At 38.9% G+C, this 27,888-nt stretch overlaps 1 protein-coding gene and 1 pseudogene across 1 annotated transcript in view; one reads left to right on the forward strand and one right to left on the reverse strand.

The window, feature by feature from the left end:
- Window positions 1-27,888, reverse strand: part of MAGT1 (magnesium transporter 1) — a 61,106-nt gene that overhangs the window by 14,666 nt on the left and 18,552 nt on the right. The window contains exons 4-7 of the mRNA XM_049644002.1: window positions 6,096-6,236; window positions 4,920-5,060; window positions 3,894-3,983; window positions 3,192-3,255 (exon numbers count right to left, since the gene is read on the reverse strand). Of these exons, the coding sequence (XP_049499959.1) occupies window positions 3,192-3,255; window positions 3,894-3,983; window positions 4,920-5,060; window positions 6,096-6,236 (436 nt within the window). The remainder of the gene's footprint in view (window positions 1-3,191; window positions 3,256-3,893; window positions 3,984-4,919; window positions 5,061-6,095; window positions 6,237-27,888) is intronic.
- On the forward strand, window positions 20,858-20,947 carry LOC125932439 (uncharacterized; annotated as a pseudogene).

Genomic DNA, 27,888 nt, shown 5'->3' on the forward strand with positions numbered 1-27,888 from the left:
CTCTTAACCATAGAGAGCAAACTGATGGTTACCAGAGGGAGGTGGGTGGGGGAATGGGTTAAACAGGTGATGGGGATTAAGAAGGAGGTCACTTGTGATGAACACCCAGTGTTGTATGTAATTGTTGAGTTACTAAATTCTACACCTGAAACTAAATTTACACTATATGTTAACTAACTAGAATTTAAATAAAAACTTGGAAAGGAAAAAAATGCTATCTTTCAACAGGCTTGCAATCTGTTCCAAATGTATGTGAAGCTTTAAGTAATGTTTAACCTTTAGGCAGAAGAAAAAGGTAAGACTATTCCTATTTCTTAAATTTCTTATATAATTATACTTAAAAATTGAGGACAAGCTTAGGAGAGAATTTTGACAGGCTACAATGTTAAAGAGACCATGATTAAGGTCCAGGTTCTACCAGAAAGAGTGACATGGTTCATAGACCAGGCTCTCAAGTTGAAAGCCATGGATGGAGAAGATGGAGAAAATGGGAGAAAAACATTGAAGAGACAGTAACTAAAACATTTTTCAAAATGAATGAAGGGTACTGACCCACAGATTGAGGGAGTTCTGTAACCCAGAAAACAGGAGGAATACAAATAAAAACATTAGGAAAAAAGTCTTAAAATCCATCAAAGACACACTGCCTTCAAAGAACAATAATAAGAATTAAATGTAACTTTTTCACAGAAACTACATAAGTAAAATACAATGGAATAACATTTCCAAAGTGCTTAAAGAAATCTAGAAATCTATACCTGTAAAATACCCTTCAACAATGAAGAAGAAATAAATTTTTTTGGAAAAAAAGTTAGGACAAAGCTAGAACACCAACAAACCACAAATCACTTAATATTGTATAATTTTATCTGCCATTTTGCTATACTATTCAGTTTCAAAATATCATTAATTGAGATCATTTTGAGACACTGAAAAATTTCCAAGGTATAGTAATTTGTTAATACACCAAACCATAAATGAGCATTTTCAAATTAAATTTTCAAATAACTTGAAATAGGACAGAGAAAGACAAACTTGTATCATCTCTTATATGTGGAATCTAAAAATAAATTGTATATACACACATGCCTGCAAGCATTCATGGATACAGAGAACAAACTGGTGGTTACTAGAGAAGGGAAGTAAGGGGTGGGAGAAATGGGTGAACTTTTTTAGTTTAAATAAATTGAATAAAAAATAAATTTTAGGATTTGAAAGAAACATGGTTTGGATCATATTTTTCTTGTGATCTTCTTTCTTATCATAAGGAATAGGTGTTTATTATTAATTTTTTTAGCTCACCATTCCATGGCTGAACAGATGAACTTTCCTGGCTCTGAACTGGATTTTAAGCAGATTTGTTTTCCATATTATACATGAACACTGTTTTGAGAAAATATCATTTTCCCAAATGTCCTTCAATTAAGACCAAAAGCTTAAATTTTTTCCAGAATGTTTCCCTTCAAGTATCTCTATTAAATAAATCACCGATATAGTAAAATAAAATGGGGAACGATTTACAAAGATTGACTAAAGGGGGTATTTCCAAGGGTTTTGATATTTTCTTTACACTTCTTTTTATTTTCTAAATTTCCTTTAATTAACTTGTATTGCTTTTATAATCAGAAAAAATTTTTTAAGGGATTAAATTAGTCATATTGATTGTAATCACCTTCAAATTTCTTAGCCAGTTCTTAGTATAATCCATTGTCAACAGAGTAAGTGTTGAACTAGATGACCTCTAAGTTCTTTAGACTATGAGATGAGACCTTACCATCAAGCCACTGGGCAGTTTTCTCTAACAGCCTGGGCTACAACTGACTCTAATGTCAATGTCAGGACCCCTTGGCCAAGAAGCACAACTCTAGGAACATTACATTTGTTTACCTTGTTGATTTGTTCTGCAGAGTCACTGCTTGTATATTCGTGGGGTGGCAGTAAACTGTGTTCAGTAATACTATGAAATTTACACACTGACCTGTCTGTTACTGTTGAGACTGAAATTTTCAGATGTGAGAAAGTAAAAATCTGCCCTGCCATTCAAAAGAATGGGACAACATACAAAAAGCAGCTACAAAGTTCACAGGAAATAATATTTCTACCTAGGACGTGCTGCAGCTATAAAATGTCAAAATAACCTCTGTCTTTGAGTAACTACTATTTTTTACTAAATGATGAACACGGTTCTCTAAAATCATACACTGATTCAAATTATATCACTAAGGTAACAATCCATTCTTGCCTGGAGGATCTAAGTTACTAAATGTACAATTTATTCTTTTATTTCAGAGAGAGAGAGTACACGCAAGTAGGAGATGAGGGGCAGAGAGAGAGAGAGTCTTAAGCAGGCTCCTTGTCAGCATGGAGCCAGACATGGGGCTTAATCCCATGACCCTGGGATCATGACCTGAGCTGAATCCAAGAATCAGATGCTTAACCAACTGAGCCACCCAGGTGCCCTAATGCACAATTTCTAAGTAGCCTCAATTTACAACTAAATAAAGCTTCAAATAAAGAGTTTGTGAAGACAAACTCCCACATTTATCTGAACTCTGTATAGTTTCTAGGAAACAGAATCCTGTGTCCACTTCACAGTCCAAACTTGATACTGATCCCTTTACATTTAGCCTGGCTTTCCTTTAAGTTTATCAAAAACACTGCTTCCTTTACATTTCACCTAAGCTTCACCCTTCCTTCAAATTTTATAACTCTATCTTTCCTTAGGTAAGATGTCGCATGATTCTTCTGATGTGCAGTCTCCCTTGAATCAGTGATCAATAAACCTGGCTCTATCAGACTGCAGGTTTGTCTCTGCGCTAAGATAGATGGCACAGAAATATGATTCCAAAGATATTAAAACTTGCATTAATAAGAAAGCAGCCTCAGGGTACCTGGGTGGCTCAGTCATTTAAGCATCTGGCTCTTGATGTAGGCTCGGGTCATGGTCTCACGGTTCCTTAGTTCGAACCCCATGACAGGCTCTTCACCAACAGTGCAGAGCCTGTTTGGGATTCTTCCTCTCTCCCTCCCTCTCTGTTCCTCTCCCAATTGTGCTGTTTCTCTCTCAAAATAAATAAATAAACAAAAAAATAAGAGAGCAGCCTCAACCAAACACTGTAGACAAAATACTAGAATGTGAGCAAACAGACAAATTAAAATGTAGCACCAAGGACTTATTATAAAGAGGATACTAAACAGAAGAACAATATGTGTTTCAGCTACAAACTGGGCTTGGCTGCTTCCATGGATATAATTCTGGGGGGAAAAAAGACAAAATTAAATCTTTAAACATACATTAACTTTTGGTATTCTAATCCTAAAATGGGCTATTTTCAATTCCTATGAAATTGTTAATTTACCTGATGTATACCAGCACTGGATCTGTGGTATTCATCAATAAGTAATTTGGACAAAATAAACATTATTTCTGTGTTTTTATTCATTTGCCTTTTCATTGTACTTATACTATGTTTTCAACAACAGAACATATGAGAAAACTAGTATTTCAGTGTACAAGACCATGAGGTACAATAATGTAAACTTCATGAAGACAAAGATTGTTTTTCTTCTTTATCACTATAATACTTAGCACAGTGCCTAGAAACAGTACATGCTCAAGTACTTGATCAATTATTCTATTTAGTTCAAGTCTGACTTTCAGAGTCAGCCTAGTCAAAAGGACTCACCAAATGGGATAAGGAACTTTCCACTTTTTTTGTTTTTTAGGAACTTTCTACTTTTAAGAGAACTTTTCAGTAATTGAAGCTCAGTATCAGAGAACTTAAAAGGTAAAAACTAAACCTAGGTCCTTCACATCCTGGCAATGATGTCACAAAATAATTATTAAGGTTAACTTTGGTATACAATGGAAAGAAATTCCAGACTTCCCTTACCACATGTCCTGTGTGGGGATTCTTATGAGCATACGGTGGTCCTCTTATATGGTTCCACATTTGACCTGATGTCATAGCAAGCACAAAACACTAAAAAACAAAAAATAATGAAATACTTATACAACATGGTGCAGCTGCTCCCACACTGATTAACAGGTTTATGAAAAGTGTGTCTGCTTAAGTAATATGTGAACAAAATTTTTTCAGATAAATGATTTTTGATTAAGTCTTGTATTTCACAAGAACCAATAATAGTTATTCTGAAAGGAAAACCCTATTTTAAAATTATAAATAAGCTGACACAAGTTTCACAATTGAAAACTGAAAAGTCTTTTAGAATATTTTCAAAGGGGGGCACCTGGGTGGCTCAGTCTGGTTGAGTGTCTGGCTCTTTGTTTCCGTTCAGTCATGATCTCATGGTTCAGTTTGGGAGTTCAAGCCCCGTGTCAGGCTCTGCGCTGGCAACCCAGAGCCTGCTTGGGATTCTTTCTCTCTCTCCTTCTCTCTTTCTCTCCCGCTCTCTCTGACCCTCACCTGCTGGTGCTCTCTCAAATAAAAATTAAAAAATTTTTTGAGAGAGAGAGCGAGCGAGCGAGAGCGGAAGAGGGGCATATAGAGAGGGAGGCACAGAATCCGAAGCAGGCTCCAGGCTCTGTGCTATTAGCACAGAGCCCAACACGGGGCTCGAACTCACGAACCACTAGATCACGACCCGAGCTGAAGTCGGACACCTAACCGACTGAGCCACTCAGGTGCCCCAACATTAAAAATTTTTTTAATACAAAAGAAAATTAGAAAAAAAAAAGCATTTCCAAAAGAAATGCATATTTTCATAGGGGTGAATAAAAACTGAGTATGAGTTCCTCCAAACCCTGGCCATCCTAATGAGATAATGGAGGAAAGAAACTGATTTTAAGGCATGAAATAAAAACATATAAAATCTCTTCTCACAGGTAAGAAATAAACTTAATGCTACCTAACTATACTATATTGTATGCAAACAATTTTTGTTCTAAATTTACTTACCAAGGCTGCAAAAGCCCATCCAGTCTTATTGAAGAGAAATTCCATATTGCTTCTTCGAAGATATACGAGTCCACCAATAACAGCCAAAAGCAATCCCAACATAAGAGGACCAGCATAATTTGGAGGTCTAATTACTCTAATCTAATGGAAAGGAAAGAAAAATGTTTTCAAGCATGAAATTTATTTGTTAATTATATAGGTCAAATTGATTTGAAATGAAAGCAATAAAAATTAGTGTGGTTATCGTTGTGATGAGCACTGGGTGTTGTATGGAAGTGGTGAATCATATTTCACATGTGAAACTAACATTATACTGTATGTTAACTAACTGGATGTTAAAAAAATTTTTTTTAATGTTTAATTTTTGAGAGAAAGACAAAGCACAAGCGGGGGAAGGGCAGAGAGAGAGAGACACAGAATACAAAGCAGGCTCCAGACTCTGAGCTGTCAGCACAGAGCCCGACGCAGGGCTCAAACTCACATACTGTGAGATCATGACCTAAGCTGAAGTTGGATGCTTAACCGACTGAGCCACCCAGGCGCCCCAATAAAAATTTTTGAAAAATTATTTCAAATTCTTTCAGGAAAAATTACACTTTTTTTCTTTTCATCCTAATCAAAACAGTCTATAGTATATCCTAAAATGGGATGGGATAAGTACAACATTCTGCTTACAACATAACATCTTTTAGATTAAGATGCATTTGCCAAGTTGGGGTGCCTGGGTGGCTCAGTCAGTTGAGCGTCCAACTTCGGCTCAGGTCATGATCTCACAGTTCGTGAGTTTGAGCTCCGCGTTGGGCTCTCTGCTGACAGCTCGGAGCCTGGAGCCTGCTTCCAATTCTGTGTCTCCCTCTCTCTCTGCTCCTCCCCTGCTCACACGCTGTCTCTCTCTCAAAAATAAATAAAGATTAAGATGTATTTGCCAAGTATCTCTAGATAGTCCATGGACTTAATGAGGTCAAAGGAGTGGTTTCCATACTGAATTCAAGAAGGTGATAGAAGATGTTTTATAATTTCACTCTTTCATCAGGATGATTCTGTTAAATGCTACTTTTGAAGGGGCTACTGAACTATTACCACCTCAGTGATATGGGGAGGAGACCAATTAAGACCTCCCGTAAGACTTGAAGTGGATAATGGCAAAGTAACTTTCTACAAAGTAGGGAAACTTACATTGACATCAGTTCTGTCAGCAATCCACCGGGCAATCTGTTCAGCTGAAAAACCACGCACCTGCAACTCATATGTATCACCTCGTTTGGGTTTCCCTTTTGCAGGAAAGTTGATGAAAGTTGGAGCTGAATTCATGTTTAGCTGAATAAAAAGAAGTCCATGAAAATATAAGTTATCAAGAAAATAATCTTAACAGCAAATATTTTCTTGAAATTTAGGCATCTTAAGGAAAGTGGTAAGTGGTGGAGTCAGGATTCAAATCCAAGGCTGCCTGTGACCTTAATTAATTAGTACACTTTACTCACCAAATATTAATTCCTAGCTAAGTAGTCTATACTTTCTACTTTAGAATGGAAAATCTCATATATCACAAACATTTTCATCTGTTCAGAAATTATGCAAAAATAATACATTTGTGAGAACTAAAATTGCCTTATGTAGCTGGACTAAGCTCCAAATAGAGTACATTCTCAATCTGGAGAAAACAAGACAGTGTTCTAAAACTGCAATGAAATACATACATACATACATACATACATACATAACACTGCAGTGAAAACCATCAAAATGGTAGTCATATGCAAAAACAGTTAATTCTAAAAGGTTCATAAATGTTTACTGATAAGCATCACATTTTTCTATTCTCTATAATGAGATGATGGTATGCTTAAAGAAGACAACATTGGAATTGCTAAGGTAAAGAAACCATGACTGACTCATCCACATTATATCTTTCCTGATGTGATATAACTGTATTTGTGGAAAATACAAAGTCTGAGTAAGTCCAGGGAAAAGATGCTGACCAACTGATGCAAACATTCAGGTCCCTCAACAGGCAATCCAATAATGGAGACTAGCTTGTATAAGACAACTAAAATTTAAAGACATCAGCCAATAAAATAATCCAACTCCCTTGCTTTGATTCTATACTCACAATAGAACCCCCTAATAGTAATTTTTTAGACTTTCCCATAAGGAAGAAAAGTATAGTGATTAGTCGATATGATTATTTGGTCTCCTTGGCAATATAATATGGCAAATTAATGAATTAATAGATTAGTACCTTATTTACCAACATCCATGTGAGTGTGCACAGTCTCCAGAACTAGGTAAATTCTGCCTACATTGTTAAAATTCAATTTCTGGGGGCACCTGGGTGGCTCAGTCGGTTAAGCGTCCGACTTCAGCTCAGGTCATGATCTCACAGTTCATGAGTTCAAGCCCCGCATCGGGCTCTGTGCTAACAGCTCAGAGTCTGGAGCCTGCTTCAGATTCTGTGTCTCCCTCTCTCTCTGCCCCTCCCATGCTCATGCACTGTCTCTCTCTGTCTCAAAAATAAACATTAAAAAAAAATTAAAATGCAATTTCTGAATTTGAAAAGCTAAGAACCTTGGGGCGCCTGGGCGGCTCAGTTGGTTAAGAGTCCGACTTCAGCTCATGTCATGAATTTACAGTCGGTGAGCTTGAGCCCCACATCAGGCTCTGTGCTGACAGCTCGGAGCCTGGAGCCTGCTTCAGATTCTGTGTCTCCCTCTCTCTCTGCCCCTCCCCTACTCATGCTCTGTCTCTGTCTCTCTCAAAAATAAACAAACTTAAAAAAAATTGAAAAGCTAAGAACTAGACCCTGGACAGTTTTCACTCCATCAAACTGTTGCCCAAATTTTAGGCCAAAGTCTTTTTCTTTTTAATTTTTATGTATGTATGTATGTATGTAATCTCTACACCCAACATAGAGCTCAAACTCATGACCCTGAGATCAAGAGTTGCATACTCTTCCAACTGAGCCAGCCAGGCACCCCTAGGCCAAAATATTCAATAGTTAACTATATCACTTTTGGATTCATAAAAAAATGTTTAAAAATACAGGTAATATATGAATCTATTTCCTTTATAAAATTAAAAAAAAGTTTACAAGGTTATAAGGACCAACAATTCTAGCAGCCACTATTATTAGTTCTAAACCTTCTTGAATTTATTCATATATGTGTGTGTATACCACAGAAAACAAAAATATTGCTTTGTGTCCACTTTAACACAAATGGTATCATATTACCTATAATATTCTGCAATTTGCTTTTATATGCAGCCATGTTTGAGGGATCTATCCATGATAGTACATATATATCAACCTCTTTCTTTTTTTTTTTTTTCATTCTTTTAACCAAGTTTTATTAAGCACCTATTTTGTACCAGGTAACAAAATTAAGAAATGCACTTAAAATGGCAAGGGAGCAAACTTCAGCACAAGCCCGTATTTACTGGTGGATCAATGAGACCCAAACCCTTTCTGGCAAGAACCTGGCAAAAAAGCCCAGCCGTGACCTGGGCGTGGAGCCGTCGTCACCCAGTATACGCTTTGACTTGCAGGGTCCTCAAGTCAGGTGGCACGTTAAGGAGACTGAGATGCAGCTACCTCTCTTTCAGGGGCAAACAGAGAGACGCGACCTGCCTTTTGCCACGCAGCCAGCACCCAGCCACCCAGCCACCCAGCCAGTGCAAGGCTTGAACGGAGCTGGGAATTAAGTTTACAGCCATACCTGCATGTGCCTCTGTCCCATGCAAACTCAAACTCTCTCCAGAACCAAGATGAGTGCCTTCCAGGTAGCCCTTGTCCGGTGCCGCCCCAGGGGAGCAGTGCTGGCCTTTCTTTTTTTTTAAGTTTATTTATTTTGAGAGAGAGAAATTAAGAGCATGAGCGGAGGGGGGGCGCAGAGATAGAGGGAGAGAGAGAGAGAATCCAAGCAGGCTCTGCACTGCCAGCACGAAGTCTGATGTGGGACTTGAACTCACAAACCGTGAGACCATGACCCAAACTGAAACCAGGTGCCCCTCAACCTCACTCTTATAGATTATTAAGTAACTATGCTATTGTTAAACTTTTAGTTTTTTTTCCAATTATACATAATGTTGCAATGAACAGCCATATACTTACCTCCCTGTATACTTGTGAGAGGTTTTCTATAGAAATGGACTTGTTAGGTCACAGGGTAGAAAAGTTTTAAATTAAAATGCATAGAGTCCATTTGCTTTCCAAAGTGGCTGTACCAATTTATACTTTTACCCACCAATGTAGGAAGGTATCTATCTATTTCTGCAAAGTCTTGTCAAAACCTCATATAATAGGTAAACATTATACATCACCATTATTGTAACTTGTATTTCCATAATTAGTAGTATAACATCTTTATGCCAAATCACCCCTTTTAAAATATCTTGTAGACCAAAGACACAATCGATAGAGTGAAAAGGCAATCTACAGAATGGGAGAAAATATCTGCAAATCATATTATCTGATAAAAGGTTAATACCTACAATATACAAAGAACTACAAGTCAACAACAAAAAACCCAAACAGATTAAAAACTGGGCAGAGAAAAAAAAACTGGGCACAAGATTTGAACAGATGTTTGTCCAAAAAAGAGAAACAACTGGGCAACAAACACATGAAAAGATGCTCTATATCACTAATCATTAGGGAAATATAAATCAAAACTATAATGAAACTATACCCATTAGAATGGCTACTACCAAACCAAACCAAACCAAACAACTAGAAAATAAGTGTTGATGGGGATGTAAAGAAACTGGAACCTGTGTGTACTGTTGGTGGGAATACAAAATGGTGCAGTCACTATGGAAAACAGTATGGAGGTTCCTTAAAAACCTAAAAATAGGGGCGCCTGGGTGGCTCAGTCGGTTAAGCGTCCGACTTCAGCTCAGGTCATGACCTCACAGTCTGTGAGTTCGAGCCCCGCGCCGGGCTCCGCGCTGACAGCTCGGAGCCTGGAGCCTGCTTCCGATTCTGTGTCTCTCTCTCTGCCCCTCCCCTGCTCACACTCTGTCTCTCTCTCTCAAAAATAAACATTAAAAAAACATTTAAAAAAAACCCTAAAAATAGAACTACCATTAGAGAAATTTCAATTCTAGGTTCATATATCTAAAAGAATTGAAATCAGAGTCTCAAAGAGATGTTTGTACACTTACGTTCACAGCAGCATTATTCACAATAGCCAAAAGATGGAAGCAACTCAAGTGTCCATCACCAGATTAATGCATAAATATGCTATATACATACAATGGAACATCAGTCAGCCTCAAAAAAGAAAAAAAATTCTGACACATGCTACAACATGTATAAACTTTGAGGACATAATGCTGAGTGAAATACAGCTTATTACAAAAAGACAAATACTGTATGATTACATTTATGTGAGGTACATAGAGAGTAGCCAAATTCAAAGCGACTGAAAATAGAAAGAATGGTAGTTGCCAGGGGCTGGGCAAGAGGGAATAGGGAATTATTTAATATGTAAAGAATATCAGTTTTACAAAATGAAGACTTCTGGAGATCAGTTGCACAACAATGTGTTATTTAACACTATTGAACAGTACATTTAAGATTGGTAAAGATAGTACATTATATGTTATATATATTTTCCCACTTATAGTGGCAAGTGACACTACTATTTAGAGAAAGATTTGAATTTCTTCCACAGATGGACATACTTCTATCCTTATACCACCAACTCTAAATATAGCCCTAAAATGAGCATCGAAAAAAATAATAAAAAAATAAAATGAGCATCAATATGAAAGCTATCTGATGTAAAAGAAAATTAGTTTTGTATTTTTACAAATCACTAACAAAAAGTCTTTGTGTATATTGTTAAAATAAATGGAATTACAATTTTTAATTTCTAAAACAATCCCAGCTTGAATAGTAGACAATTAGAAAGCAATTTCTTAAACTCTAGAGATTGTTTCGTTTGCTCTAATAAAGACTAAATGCACTAATCTTTTAGGTTATAGCATTTTATAAATGTACTAATTTTGAGTTATTGATCTGTGACTAGAATGACACATGACATACTTTAAAATGGGAACATTAAGCTATTTACTACTTACTGAACATCTATTATGTGATTAATACAATAGCTACAGGATGTTGGATCTGCTCTTAAGTAAGTAACTATATTCTAAGGGGGACTGTCAAACAACTCTAGGACTAATTCTACTATAATGTAGAATGTGGATACACGTAGAATAGAAACATAAGGAAAATAGTATGGTGACACAAGAAAAGGGGTGACTTACATTTCATCTGGAGGATTTGAAAAGGCTGCAAGGGAGTATCTGAAATGAGGCTTTAAGGGTAAATAGAATTTTAAGAGAGGAGAAAAAGGGAGCAAGGATATTTCATGTTGTAGGAAGCAAACAACGATGCTGAAACAAGACAGGGTATGACATAATATAAATATGAGAAAGGTAGTTATGTGTTTAGAGTAAAGAGGGCATGAATGGAAGACTAAGGAATTTTGGCTTTAGTCTATATGCCACTATTTCCAAAAGTATGTTCCATAGAATCTAACCAAAATCCTCCATTAAATAGTCCAATAATTTGGGAAATTCTACATATCACAGCCCACTGTTGGAATTGAAAGAGTAACATATCAGCATGTTAAAGTCTATAAGAAGTCCTGTGTTGGGAGACAATTCTCATAGGTTTCTTGTGTTTCTGTACACGTTGCATGCAGAGGACCTGACTGCCTTTGTTGTGGATGATTTGCCCAAGCATATTTGTATAGCCTTAAAAGACAGAGATAGACCCCCTCCAAAGCAAAGAGCATGCATGCTTTCTACCCTTATAGAAGATCTGGGTTTCCCAAAGCTTGGAGATATTCTCCCATAATGCAAACCACTGGCCTTCTCTGCATTGTCCCATGGGAAGTGGGGCTTGGGGAAACAGTACAAGAAAGTGCTTTGGAGATAATTTAGAGACCGTTGTTGCTGTGAATAATAAAGTCCTGGGGTGCCTGTGTGGTTCAGTTGGTTAAGCATCTGACTTCGGCTCAGGTCATGATCTCACGGCTAGTGAGTTCGAACCGCATGTTGGGGTCTGTGCTGACAGCTCAGAGCCTGGAGCCTGCTTTGAATTTTGTGTCTCCCTCTCTCCCTCAGCCCCCTCCCTCACTCATGGTCTGTCTCTCTCTCAAAAATAAATAAACATTAAAAAAATTCAAAAATAAATAAATAAAGTTCTTTAACTCTGACCCAGGAGTATCATTTCTTCTGCCAATATCTATGAAACCATGGCAGGCTAACTTATTATAGCACAATTGTAAGTAGAGTAAATCCCTCAGATCCTTCATAGTTCATGATACACTGAAGTCAAAAATAAAATTTAATTTTGTTTACCTTCAAGTTTCCCGAATATAATTTTTCCCAATGATTCTTACTAACACTCTCCTGAAAAACCTCTGGAAACTGTTATAGCAGGTAATAGGGATAGAGTACTATATGGATGGTAAGTGAACCATTTGAAAGGCTACTGTATTAGTTCAAATGAAAGAAGATGCCATTCTGCCCCCTAACAGGGGAGAAAAAAAACTGAAAAACTCTTGTGAAGTTCATAGTCCAGGGGGTATAGTCTCACTAAAAGACTGAGACCTAACCATAGGACCATAAAATGTACCCATTCCTCCTCACCACCACATTACTAAAGGCCACTTTACCACAGCTCATTTTAACCAGTACATCATGTATGGTATGAAGAAAAAATTACAAGGCATACCAAAAGTTAAAATAAAAAAAACACAATTTGAAGACACAGAGCAAGTATCATAACTAGACATGGCAAGGATGGTGGAATTATCAGACAGGGCATTTTTTAAATCTATGATTAATATGCTAATAACTCTAATGGATAAATTAGACAGCATGTAAAAACATTTGGGCAATGTAAGCAGGGAGATAGAAATCCTAAGAAAGAACCAAAAAGAATTGCTAGAGATGAAAAACACTATAACAGAAAGAAAAACGCCTTTGATGAGCTTATTAGTACACTAGACATGGCTGAGGAAAAAAATCTCTAAGCTAGAGGATATATGAACAGAATCCTTGAAAACTGAAAAGCAGAGAATAAAAACTAAAAAGAACAGAACAGAATATCCAAGGACTATAGGTCAACTACTAAAAAAGATGTAACATACACACAATGGGAATACCAGAAGAAGAAAGAAAGGAACAGAAGAAATATTTAAAACAGTAATGATTGAGAATTTTCCCAAACTATGGGAATGCAAACTGGTGCAGCCACTCTGGAAGGCAGTATGGAAGTGCCTCAAAAAGTTAAAAACAGAACTACCCTACAACCCAGCAATTGGCACTACTAGGTATGTATCAGAGGGATATAGGTGTGCTGTTTCAAAGGGGCACATGCACCCCAATGTTTATAGCAGCGCTATTGATGATAGCCAAAGTATGGAAAGAGCCCAGATGTCCATCGACAGATGAATGGATAAACATGTGATACATATATACACAATAAAAACAGGGAGGGGGACAAAACATAAGAGACTCTTAAATACAGAAAACAAACTGAGGGTTGCTGGAGTGGCTGTGGGTGGGGGGATGAGCTAAATGGGTAAGGGGCATTAAGGCAGACATCATCAATCAACTGGATATAATTGACATCTATAGACTACTTCATCCAAAAAAGGAAAATATACATTCTTCTCAAGCTCACATGGATCACTCACCAAGACAGACCACATTCTGGGCTATAAAACACACCCTAACAAATTTAAAGAGTATAAATCATACAATGTTTGCCCTTAGACAACAATGTAATTAAACTAGAAATCAATAACAGAAAAAGAACTAGAAAATCCCCAAATATGTGAAAATTAAATGATACATTTCTAATTAACACTTGGTCAAAGAAGAAATCTCAAGAAAAATATAAAAATATTTGAACTAGGGGTGCCTGGGCAGCTCAGTCGGTTAAGTGTCCAACTCTTGGTTTTGGCTCAGGTCATGATCTCATAGGTTGGGCTCTGCACTAGCAGCATGGAGCATGTGTGGGATTCTCTAACCTCTCTCTGTCGTTTCCCTGCTTGTGCTGTCTCTGTCTGTCTCAAATAAATAAACTTTAAAAAATATTTTGAACTAAATGAAAATGGAAACACAACTTACCAAAATCTGTGGGATAGAGCAAAAACAATGGTTAGAGGAAAATTTATAACATTGAATGTATAATGAGAAAAAATATCTAAAACCAACAATCTAAGTTTCCCCTTTACAAAACCAAAAAAAGAAGAGCAAATTAAATCCAAATTTAGTAGAAGAAAATAGATTAAAAGAATTAGAGCAGAAACCAATGAAATTCAAACTGGTCAATAGAGAAAAATCAATGAAACCAAAAGCTTGTTCTTTGAAGAGATTAAAGAAATAGATAAGTGTCTGGCCAAATTAAGAAAAAACGAGAGGGTGCCTGGGTGGCTCAGTTAAACATCTGACTTCGGCTCAGGTCATGATCTCACAGTTCGTGAGTTTGAGTCCCGCATCCAGTGAGCTTGTGCCCCACTCTGGGTAAAAAAAAAAAAAAAAATCATGAGCCCCACTTCAGGTGAGCCCTGCTTATCTCTCTCTCTTTCTCCCTCTCTCTGTACTTCGCTCACTGTGCCCTCTCTCTCTCTCAAAAAAAAAAAAAAAAAGAGAGAAGACACATAATACTAATATCAGATATGAAAGAGAGATTATCACTACAGATCCTATGGACATTAAAAGGATAGTAAAAAAAAAAACTATCAACAAATTTGATAACCTATATGCAATGGACCAGTTCTTTGAAAGACATAATTTGCCAAAACTCACACACAAAAAATAAACAATCTGAATAGGCTCATACCTATTAAGGAAATGGAATCAATAAAAATAACCTTCCAAAATAGAGAGCACCAGGTTCAGATGAGTTCAATGGTGAATTCTACCAAACATATAAAGAAGAAATTATACCAATTTCTACAATCTCTTTCAGAAGATAAAGCATGTCTTTTATCCTCATACCCAAAACAAAGACATTATAAGAAAACCACACATCAATGTCTCTCATGAACATGGATACAAGAACTCTAACCAAAATATGAACAAATCGGGGCGCCTGGGTGGCTCACTTGGTTAAGGTCTGACTTCAGCTCAGGTCATGATCTTGCAGTTTGTGAGTTCAAGCCCTGCATCAGGCTCTGTGCTGACAGCGTGGAGACAGAGCCAGCTTCTGATTCTGTGTCTCCCCCTCTCTCTCTGCCCCTCCACCACTCACGCTCTGTCTCTCTCTCTCTCAAAATAAATAAACATAAAAAAATATATGAACAAATTAAATCATTAATGTACACAAAGAATTATACACCACAACCAAGAAAAATTTAAACCAAGTATGCAAGGGTGGTTCAATATTCAAAAATTAATACAGAGAAACAACAAGTATTGGTGAGGATATGGAGAGAAAGGAACCCTCCTGCACTGTTAATGGGAGTGCAAATTGGTACAGCCACTGTGAAAAACAGTATGGAGATTCCTAAAAAAGTTAAAAATAGAACTACCCTATAATCCAATAACTGCACTACTGGGTATTTTACCCAAAAAATACAAAAATACCAATTCAAAGGGACACAAGTGCCCCTATGTCTTCGGCAGCATTATTCACAACAGCCAAGTTATCGAAGCAGTGCAAGGGTCCAACTAATAGACAAATGGATAAAGAAGATGTGGTATATATATATGGTATACACACACACACACACACACATTGGGATATTATTCACCAATATAAAAGAATGAAATCTTGTCAGTTGCAATGACACAAATGGAGTGAGAGAGCATAATGTAAGTGAAATAAATCATTCAGACAAAGACAAATATCATACGATTTCACTCAAGAAACAAAACAAATGAGCAAAGGAAAAAAAGAGAGACAAACCAAGAAACAGACTCTTAACTATAGAGAACAAACTGATGGTTACCAGAGGGGTGGTGGGTGTGGGGGATGGGTGGAATAGGTGATGGAAACTAAGGAGTAGACTTGTCATAAGCACTGGGTGTTGTATGGAATTGCTGAATCACTATATTACACACCTGAAACTAATATAACAGTGTATGTTAACTATATTGAAATTAAAATAAAAAAATAATTAATGCAATTTATCATAACAATAGGCTAAAAAGAATCACATGATCTTATCAATACATACAGGAAAAGCATTTGACAAAATCCAAACTTATTCATGATAAAATCTCTTAGTAAACTTAGAGGGGAGCTTCCTCAACTTGATAAAAATGCCTACAAAAATCCTACAAATAACATTATACTTTTTTTCCTTCTGATAATGCTACATTTTTTAATTTTTTTAAATCTTTTTTTAATGTTCATTTATTTTTGAGAGAGAGAGAGAGAGAGAGAGAGAGAGAATCTGAAGTAGGCTCCAGGCTCTGAGCTGTCAGCACAGAGACCGACGCGGGGCTCAAAATCTCAAACTGTGAGATCATGACCGAGCTGAAGTCAGATGCTTAACTGACTGAGCCACCCAGGCGCCCCTATTTTTTTTTTTAATTTACATCCAAATTAGTTAGCATATAGTGCAATAATGATTTCAGGAGTATATTACCCATCTAGCCCATCCCTGCTCCCACAACCCCTCCAGTACCCTCTGTTTGTTCTCCATATTTATGAGTCTCTTACGCTTTGTCCTCCTCCCTGTTTTTATATTAGTTTTGTTTACCTTCCCTTATGTTCATCTGTTTTGTCTCTTAAAGTCCTCATATGAGTGAAGTCAATATATTTGTCTTTCTCTCACTAAGTTTTATTTTGATGAGGTCCCGATAGTTCATTTTTGCTTTTGTTTCCCTTGCCTCCAGATATGTGTTGAGTAAGAAGATACTGTGGCCAAGATCAAAGAGTTTTTTGCCCGCTTTTTCCTTGAAGATTTTGATGGCTTCCCGTCTTACATTGAAGTCTTTCATCCATTTTGAGTTTATCTTTGTGTATGGTGTAAGAAAGTGGTCCAGGTTCATTCTTCTGCATGTCACTGTCTAGTTTTCCCAGCACCACTTGCTGAAGAGACTGTCTTTATTCCATTGGCTATTCTTTCCTGCTTTGTTAAAGGTTAGTTGGCCATATATTTATGGGTCCATTTCAGGGTTCCCTCTTCTGTTCCATTGATCTGAGTGTCTGTTTTTGTGCCATAACATTATACTTAATGATGAGAAACTCAAAGCTTTCCTAGTAAGATTAGGTACAAGAATGGCCTTTGTAACCAATCCTTCTCAACATCATCCTAGAAGTTCTAACTAATGCAATAATGCTATAAGATAAAAGAGCAAATAAAAGGCATATAGATTGGGAAGGAAGGAAAATATTGTCTTTGTTTACGGATGACAGGATCATCTATGTAGAAGATCCAAAAGAATCGACCAAAATAACTCCTGTAACTAATAATCGATTACAGAAAGGTTGCAGATTACAAGTTTAATATACAAAAGTCAACTGCTTCCATATATACCAGCAATGAACAAGAGAAATTTGACATAAAAAACAATACAGGGTACCTGGGTGGCTCAGTCAGTTAAGTGTCTGACTTCGGCTCACATAATGATCTCACAGTTCATGGGCTCAAGCCCCACATTGGGCTCTGCGCTGACAGCTCTGAGCCTGGAGCCTGCTTTGGATTCTGTGTCTCCCTCTCTTTACTCCCTTGCTTATGCTCTTTCTCTCTCTCTCTCTCAAAAACAAAATAAACATTAAGGAAATATTAAAGGGGAGTCTAGGTGACTCGTTGGTTTGAGCATCCAAGTTTGGCTCAGGTCAAGATCTCACAATTCACAGGTTTGAGCCCCACATCAGGCTTGCTACTGTCAGTGCAGAGCCTGCTTTGAATCCTCTGTCCCAGTGTCTCTGACCCACTTGCGCGCTCTCTCTCTCTCTCTCTCAAAAATAAGTGAAATGGGCGCCTGGGTGGCTCAGCTGGTTGAGTGTCTGACTTTGGCTCAGAACATAATCTCACAGTTCATGAGTTCAAGCCCCACATCAGGCTCTGTGCTGACAGCTCAGAGCCAGGAGCCTGCCTTGGATTCTATGTCTCCCTCTCTCTCTGTCCCTCCCTCACTCTCTCTCTCTCTCAAAAATAAAAACATTAAAAAAAGTAAAAGATAATAAAACATTAAAAAATTTAAAAATACCATTTATATTAGCATCCCCCAATGAAATATTTAAGTATAAATCTAACAAAATATGTACAAAACCAATATGAGGAAAACTACAAAACTCTGATGAAAGAAATCAAAGAAGAACTAGCAAAATGGAGAGCTATTTCATGTTCATGGATAGGAAGTCTCAATATTGTCAAAATGTCTTCCCAACTTCATCTATGGATTCAATACAGTCTCAGTCAAAATCCCAGCAATGAATTTTGTGGATATTGACAAAGTTATTCTAATGTTTATATGGAGACAAAAAAGACTCAGAATAACCAACACAATGTTGAAGGAGAACACAGTTTGAGGACTGTCACTACTCAGCTTCAAGCTATGGTAATCAAGACTGTTGTATTAGCCAAATAGCACATAGATCAATGGCACAGAACAGAGAGCCCAGAAATAGACCCACATAAAACTGATCTTTGACAAAAGAGAAAGGCAGTTACAAGGAGAAAGGACAGTCTTTTCAACAAATGGTGTTAAAACAACTGGATGTCCATGAGCAAAATAAATAAATAATCCACCTAATCTAAACGTGGACTTTATGCTTTTCACAAAAATTAATTCAAAATGGATCAAAGGCCTAAATGTAAAAGGAAAAAATATAAAACTCCTAGAAGGTAACATAGGAGAAAACCTACATGACCATGGATATAGTGATGACTTCTTAGATATAACACCAAAGACATTATCTATGATGGCTATAACTCATAAATTGTACTTCATTAAAATTAAAAACTTCTGCTTGGTGAAAAAGAGTCCAGAAAACAAGATGACACACAGATTGGGAGAAAAAAATTTGCAATACACTCATCTGATAAATGACTGTTCTCTAAGATATACAAAGAACTCTTAAAATTCAACAATAAGAGAACAAATGAGACGATTTAAAAATGGGCCATGGCGCACCCGGATCACTTAGTTCAGCTTCTGACTCAATCTCAGGTCAGGTCTTGATCTCAGGGTCATGAGTTGAAGCCCCACATTGGGCTCCACATGGGTCGTGAAGCCTACTTTAAGAAAAAATGGGCCAAAGTCCTTATCAAAGAAGATGTATGAATGGCAAATAAACATTTGAAAAGATGCTCTACATGATATGTCATCAGGGAAATGCAAATGAAAACAGTAAGATACCACCATACAACTATTAGAATGGCCAAAATGCAGAACACTTGACAACACCAAATACTGATGACTATGTGGGACAATGGAGACTCTCATTTATTGCTGTTAGAAATGAAAAATGATACAGCCATTTTGAAAGACTGGCAGTTTCTTACAAAACTAAGCATGTTCTTACCATATGATCCAGCAATCACACTCCTTGATATTTACCCAAAGGAGCTGAAAACTTAATGTCTGTACAAAAACCTGCACATGGATGTTTACAGGAGTTTTATTCTTAATTGCTAAAACCTGGAGGCAATTAAGATATCTTTCAATACATGAATGAATAAAGAAACTGGTACATCCAGACAATAGAATATTATTCTATGAACACTATGAGCACTATGAGCACTATAAAGAAATGAACTATCAAGCCATGAAAAGACATGGAGAAACTTTAAATACATATTACTAGGTAAAAGAAGTCAATCTGAAAAGTTTACATACTGTATGATTCTAGTTATATCACATTCTGGAAAAGGCAAAATATGGAAATGGTAAAAACATCAGTAGTTACCAAGGGATGGGGGGAGGGATGAATTGGCAGAGTATGGAGGATTATTAGGGCAGTGAAAATACTCTTTATAATACCATACTGATGGATACATATCATTATACATTTGTCTAAGCCAATAGAATTTACAAGATCATGAGTGAATCCTGATGTAAACTATGTACTTTGGGTGTTTATGATGTGTCAATGCAGGTTCATCAACTATAACAAATGTACTACTCTGGTGGGGAATGTTGATGATGAGAGGCTACCCATGTGTGAGGGGAGGGGATATAAGGGAAATCTCCTTATCTGCCCCTCAATTCTTTTGTGAACCTTAAGCTGCTCTTAAAACAGCCTTGGGGTGCCTGGGTGGCTCAGTTGGTTAGGCGTCTGACTTTGGCTCAGGTCATGATCTCATGGCTTGTGAGTTCTAGCCCGGCATCAGGCTCTCTGTGCTAACAGCTCAAAGCCTGGAGCCTGCTTCAAATTCTGTGTTCCTCTCTTATTCTGCCCCTCCCTCACTCATGCTCTGTCTCTCTGTCTGTCTCCCTCTCTCTCAAGAATAAATAAAACATTAAAAAAAACTTTTTTTAAGTCTTAATTTTAAAAAGTACAGGTGTTAGAATGCCTAGGTGGTTCAGTCGGTTAAGTGTCCAACTCTTGGTTTTGGCTCAGGTCATGATCTCATGGTTTGTGAGTTCAAGCCCCGGATCAGGCTCTGCACTGGAAGCATGGAGCCTGCCTGGGATTCTCTCTCTCCCTCTTTCTGCCCCTCCTCTGCTCTGTCTCTAAAAATAAATAAACTTAAAAACCTTTTTTTTAAAAATACAGGTGAAAAAAAATACAGGTGCAAGAGGTCATGATTAATAGAGCTAATGGGTATGGGATTCAAAGCACAGGAAAAGGGTTAAGCTTTGATCAGGAATAAGGAGATTTTCCACTAAGTCAGGAAGCAAGAGGGTAGACAGGTACCTAGTTCTACTAAGAACTTCACTATTACATAATGGTGGCACAATGGTGGTATTCACACTGTGATTTAAAAAGTTACTTGATAAATTGTAGAGTTAAAACTGGTCAGTACTATAATTAGAATGATACAGAGAATATTAGCAGGGCCCCTGCACAAGGATGACAAATTCATGAAGCGTTCCATGTTTAAGAAAAGAAAGAAAAACTGGTTAAAATGGTAACTTTTTGTATTATATATAGCTTAACACAATAAAAAACTACAAAACCTACTTGATTACTACTCATTTTCCATATTCTAATAGCACCGACCATTACATTTCATGGCTAGCTCAAGTTCACTTTTATCTCACTAACTACTTTAGATATCACATAAGACAAGTCCTATTTAAAATTTCTTGTGTCCAGGGCACCTGGGTGGCTCAGTTGGTTAAGCATCGAATTCTTGGTTTTGGCTCAGGTCATGATCTCAGGGTTCATGGGAAAGAGCCCTGCACTGGGCTCTGTGCTGACAGCGTGGAGCCTGCTTGGGATTCCCCTTCTCCCTCTCTCTCTGCCCCTCCCCCCAACTCACTCGCTCTCATTCTTTCAAAATAAATAAATATTTAAAACTTTTTGTGGCCAAGGGAAGATGAAGGAGTAGGAGGACCTTGAGCTCACCTTGTCCCATGGACACATTGAGGCAGCAGCTACATGTATTGGAAACTAATTCTGAAAATGACCTGAAGACTGGCAGAAAAGATCTTCCACGGCTAGTTGTAGATAGACCACATCAAAAAGGGTAGGAGGAATGGAGATATGGTTGGAAACCAAACCCCCAGTACAAATGACCACAAATAGAAGGGACATCACAAGCACAGAGGAGCAAGGCAATTAATCAGATCCCACACCAGGGACCCCTGGCCCTGAAGGCCTGCACTGGGAAGGTAAGTCTCCATACATCTTGCTTTGTAAATAAGTGGGGCTAAGGGGCGCCTGGGTGGCTCAGTTGGTTGGGCAGCTGACTTCGGCTCAGGTCATGATCTCACAGTTTGTGGGTTCGAGCCCCATGTCGGGCTCTGTGCTGACAGCTCAGAACCTGAAGCCTGCTTCGGGTTCTGTGTTTCCCTCTCTCTCTGACCCTCCCCTGCTCACACTCTGTGTCTCTATCTCAAAAATAAATAAACATTAAAAAAAGTTATAAAAAAAAAAGAAAAGAAAAGAAGTGGGGCTTAACTCCGGGAGAGCAAGAAGGAAATAGGAAAAAGAAAATGAATCCCTACCCTCAAAGAATCAGCACACTAAATGACTTAGCCTGAAATACAGAAGCAGCAGTTTGAAAAGTACCTGGGGTATATATGAAGGAAATTTACTCACCAATTTTAGGACATGTGCTGGAGGGGCAGGGATCTGCAGACTTCTCTGGGAACAAAAGTGCTAGTGGGTACCATTTTTATCTTGCCCACCCCTAGCCTACATATTCAGTCACTTGTGGAAGCCAGTTCACACACTCTCCATCTACCTTGTTAGTGCCACATGTCTGGCTCTGGCATTCCTCTTTAGACCTGCCCCACTTAACACACACACCTTGGCAGGTGCCCCTGCAAAGTGGCTTCTGCCCCACCACACTTGGCAGGCAGCTCCAGTTGGAACTAGCACCCTTCCAAAATGAATTCTGCCCTAGGGTGGGGAGGAGATAACCACATACAACAGCATGCCTGCAGTTCCTAAAGGCAGGCCTCTTAGCTGACTGCACTGACAGCCAGCGCCAGCACTACCCTTCCCTGCATCTGTAGCTATCACAGCACCTGGCTGTAAACAACCAGGTTTAGGGCCAGACCCATCCACCAACAAGCCCATGAGGGCTGCAGCAGGGCCTCTCAACAGTGTAGGAAGCAAACCCTGTCTAGTGCACTTGCAGTAGGTGAATTGGTTATTGAAACCAGTTGGGGTGAGGGCCAGCCCCACCCACCAGCATGCCCACAGCAATCACAGCACATCCACAACAGGAGGGCACATGTAGCTCATATAGGGAGCACTTGGTTCTGGTGTACAGGGTAACTGTACTACAGGGCACCATGAGGCCTCTCCTATACAAGGCCACTACTTTCAAGGCCAGGAAAAAAAAAAAAAAAAGACCAGAAGATGTAGGTGACCTACATGACCACAAAGAAACAAACACAGAAATAGACAAAATGAGGAGACAGAGGACTGTGTCCCAAATAAAAGAACAAGCCAAAATCACAGAAAAAGAGCTAACAAAATGGGCATAAGCAATATGCCCGATAAAGAGTTCAAAGCAATGGTCATAAAAGTACTCACTGGTGGTGATGCATGGGGGCATGTGTACCCCAATGTTTATAGCAGCGCTTTCAACAATAGCCAAATTATGGAAGGAGCCTAAATACCCATCAACTGATGAATGGATAAAGAAGATGTGGTTTATATATTCAATGGAATACTACTTGGCAATGAGAAAGAATGAAATCATGCCATTTGCAGTAACGTGGATGGAACTGGAAGGTATTATGCTGAGTGAAATAAGCCAGTCAGAGAAGGACAGATATCATATGTTTTTACTCATATGTGGATCTTGAGAAACTGAACAGAAGACCATGGGGGAAGGGAAAGGGAAAAAATAGATACAAACAGAGAGGGAGGAAGGCAAACCACAAGAGACTATTAAATACAGAGAACAAACTAAGGGTGGGGGGGAGGTGGGGGACAGGAGAAAATGGGTGATGGGCATTGAGGAGAGCACCTATTGGAATGAGCACTGGGTATTGGATGTAAGCCAATTTGACAATAAATTATATTCACAAATAAATAAATAAAAGTACTCACTGGACTTGAAAAGAAGGTGAATGAACTCAGAGAGAACTTCAAAAAAGAGATAAAAACTATCCAAAAGAACCAGACAGAGGTAAAGAACACAATAACTGAATTAAAAAATGCATTAGAGGGAATAAACAGCAGACTGGGAGACACAGAAGAATGGTTCAGCAATCTGGAAGACAGGATAATATAAAGCAACAAAGCTGAATAGCAGAAAGATAAAAGAATAATAAAAAAAGAGAACAGCTTGGGGTACCTGGCTGGCTCAGTTGCAAGAGTATGCAACCCTTGATCTCAGGGTCAAGAGTTCAAGTGCCACGTTGTTTTACTTAAAAATAAAATATTTTTAAAAAAGAGAACGGCTTAAGGGACCTCTATGACATCATCAAGCATAATAATGTTTGCATTACAGGGATCCCAGAAGGAGAAGACAGAAAGAAGGGGGAAGAAAAAATTATTTGAAGAAAAAATAGCTGAAAACTTCTCTAATATGGGGAAGGAAACTGACATCCATGTCCAGAAAGCACAGAAAACCCAAAACAAGATGAATCCAAGTAGGTCTACACAAAAACATATAATTAAAATGGCAGAAATTAATAATAGAGAAATTTAAAAGCAGCAAGAGAAAACAGTTACATACTAGGGAAGCCCAGTAAGGCTACCAGCTGAGTTTTTCAGCAGAGACTTTGCAGACCAGAAGGGAGAGTGGCATGATATATTCAAAGTGCTGAAAGAAAAAAAAAACAGCAACCAAAATACTCTACCAGGTAAGGTTAGCAACAGAATTGAAGAGCAGATAAAGAGTTTCTGAGACAAAAAAAAAAGTTACAGAGGTTCATCACCACTAAACCAAACTTAGAGTAAATGATAAGGGCATTCTTTATTTTATTTTTTAAAAGTTTATTTATTTTGGGGCGCCTGGATGGCTCAGTCAGTTGGGCTGAGGTCATGATCTCGCAATCCGTGAGTTCCAGCCCCACGTCGGGCTCTGTGCTGACAGCTCAGAGCCTGGAGCCTGTTTCAGATTCTGTGTCTCCCTCTCTCTCTGGCCCTCCCCCATTCACGCTCTGTCTCTCTGTCTCAAAAATAAATAAATGTTAAAAAAAGAGAAAGTTTATTTATTTTGAGAGAGAGAGAGAGAGAGAGAGAGAGCAGGGGAGGGGCAGAGAGAGAGGGACAGAGAAAGAATACCAAGGAGGCTCTGCATTGCCAGCACAGCCCAATGTGGGGCTCAAACTCACCAATAGTGAGATCATGAAGGGGCATTCTTTAAGTGGAAAAAGGCCATAACTAGAAGTAAGAAAATTATGAAATGAGGAAATTTCAATGGTGAAAGCAAAAATGCAGTAAAGGCATTAGATTAATCACTTATAAAGCCAGCATGGAAGTTAAAACACAAAAGAAGTAAAATCAATTATATCTACAAAAATTAGTCAAGGGATATACAAAATCTTAAAAACAAGGTAACATAGAATGTCATAATCCACCCACAACACTAGACAAATCCATCAAACCACAAGGGAAGAGAAGAAGAAAATATAGATCAGAGAAGACCTACAAAAACAACCAGAAAAAAAAATAACAAAATGGCACTAAGTACATACCTATCAGTAACTACTCTAACTGAACTAAATGCTCTAATCAAAAAACATATCATGGAGCACCTGAGTGGCTCAGTTGGTTAAGCATCTGACTCTTTAAATTTTTTTTTTAATGTTTACTTATTTTTGAGAAAGAGAGCGTGAGCAGGGGAGGGGCAGAGAGAGGGGGAGACATAGAATCTGAAGCAGGCTCCAGGCTCTGAGCTGTCAGCACAGAGCCCAATGTGGGGCTCAGACCCTTAAACCATCAAACTGAGAGATCATGACCTGAGCTGAAGTCGGACGCTTAACCAACTGAGCCACCCAAGGTGTCCAAGTGTCTGTCTGACAATTGATTTTGGCTGAGGTCATGATCTCAGGATTGTGAGATTAAGCCCCGCCTTTGGGCTCTGTGCTGGATGTGGAGACTGTTTAAGATTCTCTCTTTCTCTCTCCCTCTCTCTCTCTGCCCCTCCCCCGTTTGTGTGTGCTCTCTTGTGCTCTTTCTCTCTCTAAAAAAAAAATATGGTGACTGAATGGATAAAAAACAAGAACAATCTATGTGCTGCCTACAAAAGGTTCATTTCAGACCTAAAGAAACACACAGACTGAAAGTGAAGGAATGGAAAATGTATTCCATGAAAATGAAGGCAGGAAAAATAGCCAGGTATACTTATATTGGAGAAAACAGACTTAAAACAGAAGACTGTAGCAAGAGACAAAGAAGGGCATTACGTAATGATAAAAGGATAAATTTAACAATACAATTATAAATATTATAAATACACACCCAACATAGGAGCACTGAAATAAATGAGGCAAATATTAACAGATATAGAGAGAGACACTGACAATAATGCAATAATAGTAGGAGACTTTAACATCCCACTGACATCAATGGGTAGATCATCGAGACATAAAATCAATAAAAAAAATTGTGGTTTTGAATGACACATTAGACCAGACAGACCTAACAGATACATATGGGACACTCTATCCAAAAAACCCAGCTGAATACACATTTTTTTCAAGTGCACGTGGAACATTCTCCTCAATAGATCATAAATTAGGTAATAAAACAAGTCTCAAAACTTAAGAAGATTGGAATCATATCAGGCATCTTTTCAATCACAATGCAATGAAACTAGAAATCAGAGGTTCCGGAAGATGGCGGCGTAGGAGGACGCGGGGCTCACAGCGCGTCCTGCCGATCACTTAGATTCCACCTACACCTGCCTAAAGAACCCAGAAAACCGCCAGAGGATTAGCAGAAGGGAGTCTCCAGAGTCAAGCGCAGACAAGAGGCCCACGGAAGAGGGTAGGAAGGGCGGCGAGGCGGTGCGCGCTCCACGGACTGGCGGGAGGGAGCCGGGGCGGAGGGGCGGCTCGCCGGCCAAACAGAGCCCCCGAGTCTGGCTGGCAAAAGCGGAGGGGCCGGACAGACTGTGTTCGGACAGCAAGCGCGACTTAGCGTCTGGGAGGTCATAAGTTAACAGCTCTGCTCGGAAAGCGGGAAGGCTGGAGGACAAAGGGAGGGAGAGCTGCTGAGCCCCCGGACGGCAGAGCTCAGCTTGGCGGAGAACAAAGGCGCCAGCGCCATCTCCCCCGCCCATCCCCCAGCCAAAATCCCAAAGGGAACCAGTTCCTGCCAGGGAACTTGCTCGCTCCCCGCAAACACCCAACTCTGTGCTTCTGCGGAGCCAAACCTCCGGCAGCGGATCTGACTCCCTCCCGCTGCCACAGGGCTCCTCCTGAAGTGGATCACCTAAGGAGAAGCGAGCTAAGCCTGTCCCTCCAGCCCCCGTGCACCTTGCCTACCCACCCCAGCTAATACCCCAGATCCCCAGCAACACAAGCCTGGCAGTGTGCAAGTAGCCCAGACGGGACACGCCACCCCACAGTGAATCCTGCCCCTAGGAGAGGGGAAGAGAAGGCACACACCAGTCTGACTGTGGCCCCAGCAGTGGGCTGGGGGCAGACATCGGGTCGGACTGCGGCCCCGCCCACTAACTCCAGTTATACACCACAGCACAGGGGAAGTGCACTGCAGGTCCTCACCACGCCAGGGACTCTCCAAAATGACCAAACGGAAGAATTCCCCTCAGAAGAATCTCCAGGAAATAACAACAGCTAATGAACTGATCAAAAAGGATTTAAATAATATAACAGAAAGTGAATTTAGAATAATAGTCATAAAATTAATCGCTGGGCTTGAAAACAGTATACAGGACAGCAGAGAATCTCTTGCCACAAAGATCGAGGGACTAAGGAACAGTCACGAGGAGTTGAAAAACGCTTTAAACGAAATGCAAAACAAAATGGAAACCACGATGGCTCGGCTTGAAGAGGCAGAGGAGAGAATAGGTGAACTAGAAGATAAAGTTATGGAGAAAGAGGAAGCTGAAAGAAAGAGAGATAAAAAAATCCAGGAGTATGAGGGGAAAATTAGAGAACTAAGTGATACACTAAAAAAAAAATAATATACGCATAATTGGTATCCCAGAGGAGGAAGAGAGAGGGAAAGGTGCTGAAGGGGTACTTGAACAAATTATAGCTGAGAACTTCCCTGAACTGGGGAAGGAAAAAGGCATTGAAATCCAAGAGGCACAGAGAACTCCCTTCAGACGTAACTTGAATCGATCTTCTGCACGACATATCATAGTGAAACTGGCAAAATACAAGGATAAAGAGAAAATTCTGAAAGCAGCAAGGGATAAACGTGCCCTCACATATAAAGGGA

Source organism: Panthera uncia, chromosome X (genome assembly GCF_023721935.1).
Source record: "Panthera uncia isolate 11264 chromosome X, Puncia_PCG_1.0, whole genome shotgun sequence".
In the NCBI taxonomy this organism is placed as follows: domain Eukaryota; kingdom Metazoa; phylum Chordata; class Mammalia; order Carnivora; family Felidae; genus Panthera; species Panthera uncia.